The sequence below is a fragment of the Arachis ipaensis genome, chromosome B3 (genome assembly GCF_059453495.1).
Source record: "Arachis ipaensis isolate K30076 ecotype BB chromosome B3, ASM5945349v1, whole genome shotgun sequence".
Classification (NCBI taxonomy): Eukaryota; Viridiplantae; Streptophyta; class Magnoliopsida; order Fabales; family Fabaceae; genus Arachis; species Arachis ipaensis.
This window is the reverse complement of record NC_142438.1, coordinates 6,664,900-6,672,413: the sequence shown is the minus strand read 5'-3', so window position 1 is coordinate 6,672,413 and position 7,514 is coordinate 6,664,900. Positions and strand designations below refer to the sequence as shown.

The 7,514-nt window shown below is 32.3% G+C and overlaps 1 protein-coding gene across 11 annotated transcripts; it reads right to left on the bottom strand.

Annotated features, from left to right (window-relative positions):
• Positions 1-3,101: 3,101 nt before the first annotated feature.
• LOC107628948 (clast3-like protein) lies at positions 3,102-6,834 on the bottom strand. Of its 11 annotated transcripts, none has more exons than XM_088509270.1 (9): positions 6,640-6,820; positions 5,669-5,780; positions 5,279-5,450; positions 4,954-5,119; positions 4,808-4,866; positions 4,326-4,444; positions 3,855-4,092; positions 3,533-3,659; positions 3,102-3,376 (listed from the first exon to the last, which is right to left on the bottom strand). In XM_088509270.1, exons 3-9 carry the CDS (start codon positions 5,336-5,338, stop codon positions 3,306-3,308), a joined length of 840 nt encoding a protein of 279 aa, XP_088365396.1. In that variant the 5' UTR covers positions 5,339-5,450; positions 5,669-5,780; positions 6,640-6,820; the 3' UTR covers positions 3,102-3,305. The 11 variants fall into 11 exon arrangements, with proteins under 11 accessions (XP_088365396.1, XP_016187080.1, XP_020973599.1 ...); XM_016331594.3 differs by having other exon boundaries at positions 3,102-3,385; positions 6,640-6,814; XM_021117940.2 differs by having other exon boundaries at positions 3,102-3,385; positions 5,279-5,476; positions 6,640-6,780.
• Positions 6,835-7,514: the final 680 nt, after the last annotated feature.

Sequence of the window (7,514 nt, the reverse complement as noted above, 5' to 3'; positions counted from 1 at the left end):
GGCCTCCGTCCGACTTGTGAGTGTAAATGAATGGGGGGTGGTACCTGCAAGGACACTCCGATGCCTAAGTCAGCAAGAGTGTTAGCAGGTCTAGAGAGTATTGGGACTTAGAGATACCTGAGGGGTGTCAGTGTATTTATAGTGGTGAACCAATAACCACCGTTGGAGTAGTGCCATTTTTCTAAGGTGTTAACCGTCCCTTTATCTTAGGGAAGTTAAGATATGGCTCGTGGAAGTGGTTAGAGAGATTCTAGGGGCAGTTACTCATTCAAATGAGTGCTTATCTGCCAGCTAACCCTTCGTTCCCCACTTCTTTAGAGCAAGTCGTGACGAGTACCGACTTCGTAGTGGCTGATCTGGTGAAAGGTGAGGTCAACCCTTTGGGTTGGACCTTTTTACTTGGACCCTGGGTCTTAATCGTTGGGACAGGATATGAACAATTATTACCAAAAATTATTTGTAAAATAGCATCAGCGTCTAATTTATCTTGTATGTATATATAAACATTGATAATAAAATATCAAATGTTTAATGTGTTAATTATTATACTGTTAGCAAAAAATATTAATTTTTTAAAAATTTATATTTTATATCATTTTTAAAAAGAAATTATCTAGAGCGTCTACTGCTCACACACAGATAATTGATTTGTCAATTATGATAATATTATGGTCAATTATACTAACTGTACAATAAAAATTAATTATTAATTAATTACTGCATATAAAAATATATATTTAGTATTTTAATTTTTTAACTATGTTATTTCAAATTAAAAAAGTTTTGATGTAGTACCTAAAAATTAATGTACATAAAATATTTTTTATTATAATAAAGTTTTACATGAACGTTGGTTATGTCGACAAACGTAAACCTCAAAGTCGTTAAAAGTAAACTACTAATTAAGAATGGTGTTTTGAAAGAAGCTAGGTGTAATACAAGGGAAAACAAGATTAAGAAAAGGAAAACTCACAGCAATTTTTGGATCTATTAGATTTATGAAGATTTAATTTAGAGCATCAGAGACGTAATGCTTTTTCGTGATGAAAATTCACCCACACAACACAACTGCAGGTTTAATTAGAGGAATTCTTGTTTACTCTAATTATTGTCTTTTATATTAATATTATAATATTATTATTATTTTAATTTAAATTTTAAAATATTAACAAAATAAAACCTTTAATATTAACTTATAAACTATATATTCTAAATCTTAATAAATTTTAACTCCTAAAATATTAAATATTAAATTTAAAATAGCTAACATCAAAATATAACGAAATAAATTAAATGACATAAAAATAAAATATTCATTTGCTCTCAGAACATACAAAAAATTTTAGTTTGATCATATTTTTATGTTTTTTATTTTGATAACTTGAAAGTGTAAATTATGAGAAAATGCCACATGGCAATATATGGTAGCCGGAGACTTTTATAACATCATATATAATCATAATATAAATAGTGAAGGTAATACTAAGTAAATAAACAACATTAACAGCAAATGAAATAAATTTTAAAATAATGTTACATCGCATATATATAATATAATAAAAGAATACAATGAAATAAATGGGAAATGAAGGATAATGTAAAGCTTTAACAGAGAGCACATGCCACATGCAATAGTAGCAAAGAACTTTAATATATATTATAATAATACGGATAGATAGGTAGATAATTATTTTTTTCACATTTTTATTACATTAATCGATGTCGACATATTTTTTAATTAATTAGACCGTCTCTTTCTTAATCATGCTGGTTCTGGACATCACATTTCACATGGTGGGGTCAGGGGTGTTAGGAAATTGTCCAAGAAAATAAATAAATAAATAAAAGTAAAAGAAGAAGAAGACGAGTAGGGGTGTCCATGGATCGGATCGTATCTGCAGATTCGTAGTAAATATCCGCATCCGATCTGAAAATTGCGGATACGATCCGATCCGCACCCTTTGTAGATCGGATCGCGGATATCTGCTCTACATTCGCGTATCCAATCCGCAATCCGCACTATAATAATAAATAAATAAATAAATATATATTTGGTATTATATTTACTTGTTTGTATGTTTTAGTTAGTAATTATTATTCATATATTGTATTATTTTATTTTTGTTATTAAGAGAGTTTGATTAAAAATATTTTAGGAATAAATAAGTTTAAAAGTATGAAAGAAATATTTTTATCGAATTCTTTTACATAGAAATATGATTAAAAAGAGAAGGTTTAATTATGCAGATATATCCGATATTCGATCCGATCCGATCCGTAAATGTGCGGATCAGATCCGGCACTAAAAAGTACGGATATCATATCCGATCCGATGAAAATTGTGCAAATCGAATTTTCAGCCATATCCGATCCGATCCGATTTGATCCACGGACACCCCTAAAGACGAGCGCCAATCAAGTAGTATAGTACAATAATTAGAACGATTAAAAGAATTAAAAATTAAATAGTATAAGATCATTAATCTAATAAGGAAGAGCATCTTCGGCTTCGTGATCCCACGTGTTTAATCTGATTAAACTCCACTAAATTAAATGGGATAATAATGTCGATTTCTATAATAATAATTGTGATGAACGATAATAGTACATACATGTGGATGGGTATAGTAAAGGTGCTTCAATTAAAAAAGGAGAAGAATTGTGACAAATTAATTATGACTTACTTTACATATATTGATTTCTAATGTATAAAAAGATTAAACATGACAATTAATTTAAAATGGAAGGAGTAAGTGATAGTATAACTAAAGAGTCTGAACATGAAGATTGTGGCTTGTTTTAATAATCTATAATTCTATATTAATTATTATCTGTTAATAATCTATAATTCTATATTAATTAGTTAGTCTTTGATGGTTTTCAGCTGCAACTATACTGCTTCGTGCACACAACATAGGTTGATTTTATGTGACATGCAACCAATAAAAAAAAGTTGAGTTTTGACACATTAATTGCTGAGTATTTTTCAAGTGAATGTAATAATCAATGTTGAATTTATGCATTAATTTGGAGGGAGGCAACATGCTCTTTCTTTATTAAGAATAGAAGAGGGGATGAGTTTTACGAACTTTGTAGTATAAGGAATTCTAAAATTGTCGTTACTCTTAATCAGGGACGGATCTGAGTCCTCCAAAATTTAAAAAATGAGATATGCTTTTCCTACATTAATTAATGAAAAAAAGATAAAACCTCTTACATATAAAAAGTTTAGGTCATCATAATTTTTCTTTTTTTAAGAAAAAGAAAAGCATTGTGATACAAATTACACTAAATCAATGTAGCCTTTAGAACATGGAAACATCTGGGGGTGGTCCATATAGTGTCCTCCAAGAAAGTGGAACTCGCCATTTCTCACCTTCAATTCCTCAAACACAATTATCCAAGATATTAGTTAGTCGTCAGCATAGGAATTAGGAAGGATTATTTATTATAATTAGCTGGGAAAATAGTGATTAGTGAATTAGTTAGATTAACAAAGATTCTGATTAGAAAAAGATAAAGAAAGGCTCACCAGAAGCAGATGTAGGGTGACTTAGCTTTAGAAATTTGCTTACAGCCTCGGCTAACTGAAAGGCATCAGATATGTTGTCCCCTTCTGAGCAGTAACATAGCAAGCATGTCACCTTCAAGCCTTTAGCCTGTTACATTAAAAGAAAAACACTCCTTATAATCACATATTCATTATCCATATCAATGCTTTCTTATGTTTTGCATGATGAGAATGTTGATCTGATTTCCGTTTCTCATTCCTTGTTGAAATAGTTACATACAAGTTATAAGAGTATCAACAACTAAAGCTTATCATTGAAGTGAACTGCGCTCCACATGTTTACCTTGAGAAAAGAGAAAAGTGCAGCAAACGGCAAGCTAGCATAATAGTTTTCTTCTTCTTGTTCATCTTCATCGGAAAGAATATCTTCCCGTGTTATATTTCCTTCAGCTAAATCGCTGAGATATTTCCAGTGCTTTTGAGAGGGATCATACTCCTTTAGTTTCTTCCACCCAAGCTGTTCACAATTTTCATCCATTCCATCGATATTGGCACTGGAGACATAATACATCTGCAAACCACTAATATAACAACCAATAGTTCTGTCAGATGGAAAATTATACTGCAAATCATCCTATACAAAGCTAGATTCATACATTCTACAAGATTGCCAAAGTGACAAAGGCTATACTCTGAAGTCTTAACTTCTTAAGTTATAATTGGTAGAAAAGTTACAATCACAAAAGTGAATGAATTTAATATTGTAATGATAAATAGGTATCAAATATACAATTTCAACATATTCATGTCTCACCTTGACATGTCAACATTTTGCCACATTCTGAAATCTAAGCTGGAAAGAATAACAACATGCTTCTTTCCACTACCAGCAACAAAATCAGCCAAGTCTTTTGCAAACTCTAAGATCCTTCCCTATTCAAATGACTATGTATTTAGTAACAATTCTCCATTCATATTCCATTACTACTAATGTCAAGTCAAGCATTAAGGATAACAAAACTCGTCCAACATTGAACACACATTAACAAAAAGGGGGTGAGGGCTAAAATATATAAGCAAAAACAAAACACAATAAAGCCTGAGCTTGTCCACATACCAATTTCACTCAGGAAAAACACACTCTCTCTTAGTTTATGAGTGAGGAACAATTCACATGATAATAAAAAAAATAACTTGACAATAACCTAAAATCAGAATCAAACTCAGGCACGCAATGTTAGATAAAGTAAAGGAAAGGAACAAAACAAATGGTGCCTCAGGCTAATAAAGTGATACCTTAACTATAGGGGACCTCTGTTGGAGGATAGTGAGAGCACTGGAAGAGGACTCATAAGCTGCAAACCCCATTAAAACAAATGATAAGATAATAGATTATACACAAGTTACAAAAAAAATGCCAAACATTCAAAGAAAAAGAGCACCTTCAAGAGGAAGGGCAAGAATTCCTTGAGGAGAAGGTCCATAAGCATCATTCCCAACACAGGGCAGAACATAAGGATCATCCAAATACCCAACTCTCTCTGCATCCATTGATGATATCAAAAGGTCTGCAGCTAGCTGCCCCACATTCCCAATCGACAATGCAGGCTTACAGGCAGAAAAAACACCAAGTTAATGTGTTAGAAAATTAAGATAACCCCACCATTTCACATACAGATATTAACTTAAAGTTAATGCCTCTTTTAGCAAAATAGAAACATTTAGAGACAGTTGTGTGAAAAGCTAAACCCAGGGAATGATACATACCACAATCAAAGTGGAACAATCTTCATGAAGGTGCTTGCTTTCTTCAGGAAAAAACTCCATCTTCTACTTCTACTTCTATGCTAATGTTGAATTTGTCTAATTCCTTTCCGCTTATGATTGTATGCTCAGTAATTTGCTGTGCTCAAAATTCAACTTCTTCTTCCTTTATTTTCTATTTTTGGTCAAAAGAAACTCCAACTTGAAGAAGAATATTGAAGAAAGGTGACCCAAGAATTCAAAATAGTGAAATACCAAGATCTTAAAAGAGTAAACAAACGAATTAAGAACCCAAAAACGAAAACCACATGAACCCAAAATTTGAAGGGATATCCTCCAATACCAAGAAACCTAATTCATTTTAATTTAGATGACCAAATCTAACTATCTTACCTTATCTGATGACTGCAATGACATTCAAAATGTGATTGTCGCCACTCGCCACAGCAGAGGTGAAGCCGTGATACTTATCAGAACCGAACCGGTAATCGATTTGGTCATACGACTGGGTCACCGGTTCAGCCGGTGGGTCACATGTTGGACCGGTTGACCCAGTCACAATTAAATATTAATATAAAATTACAAAAAATAAGCTTAAAATTAAAAATTCAAAAGCATGTCTTCACAAACACATTAATAACAAACAAGTATCAATTCTTAAACATAAGTAATGATGCAAAAATAGAAAAAGAAACTAGTAACTAGTACAAAATACTTTCTCAATTTAAATGAAGAGAGCAAAACACAACACAATAACTAAATCAAGTCGAAGGAGTGATCTCAAAATCGGCATTTATATCTTCATCAAACAAATTTGGAGTTTGACCAACATTGCCTTCATTTTGATTTGCATCTATATCTTCCATTGCATTGTTACTCGGTCCATCAATAATTTAACAAACTAATTAAAAACTAATTCAAGTAATTATACCAAATCAATACTTCCTATGTAAGAATCAAATCTATTCTTACAGTTACAGCAACAAATTCAGCTCATTGATAATTTTCAACAACAAATTCAACTATGATCATTTTCAGCAACAAAAAATTTAGCTCCAAAGATGATTTACAGCAACAAAAAATTTAGCCAAGTGATTAGTTCAGCAAGACAGCAACAAATTCGAGGTTTAGTGATGATAATGAGCAACAAATTCAACTCAGTGATGATTTTCATCAACCAACAAACTAGCTCAGTGAGATTTTCAGCAACAAATTCAACAAATCCTAGTTTAGTCATTTACAGCAACATTTAGATCAGCCAAAAGGCAAATTAATTGATTAGCAATTCAAAAACATCTCAAAATACAGGGAGAAGGGAAACCTGGAAAAGAGAGAACAGAGGAAGCGATGATGCAGGGACTCACCAGAGGACGACGAGCGACGGCGACCCCCCGCAGGCGACGAGGATCCCAGGGACGAGACTCGAGTGAGACGACGAGGAAGGCCGCGAGACGAACGACGAGACGCCGGCGAGTGTGACTGAGGGAGAGACACGTTCTCGAGTCTGAGGGTGAGAAAAGTTAGGGTTTTTTTTTTGGTGAAGATGAAAACAGAGAAGCATCGGTGTTTTTTTAGTTTCAGTGGATTATGGGCTTTTTGTCAAAACACTTATGGGCTTTTGTTTCTCATGAGTACATTGGCCCAATTCATTGTATTGGGGTCAGAAAAAGATACATTTTAACCTAAAAATGCTGTCTGTCCAAACCACAAAAGGAAAAGGAAGAAAATACTCATATATTACCCAAAAGTAACTGTCACTACACCCAAAAAAAAAAAAAACTAACTGTCACTAATATGTTGCCGTTCTTGACTTCTTAATTACAGGTTATTATTATTGTTTGTCATTGCAGATTACTGTTAAGGTTTCTTTTTAAATGAACATGTTAATGAAGGGTTATTATTATAATTCAGTACAATTTGCTCTAAATAACTAAATGCAGAGTTACAAGACTCTAATACCATATTAATAATCATACAAACAAATTCAAAATTGAAAAAGCATTGAAACGAGAGGATTTACTAAATAGTAAAAATGTTAACTTAACCATCAAGTTAGTCGAGTAAACATATAATTAACTCACTTGTCTGTTTAAGCACTTCAAATTAAATCTTGTATATATAACGTATTAGAACACTTAGCTTAGTAATGCAGTACTAGATATAGGGGTGAAGTTAGGTGAGATATTATGAAATATTAGTATTTGGTTTAGTTTGGTAAATTGAGAAATATCATAGAAAA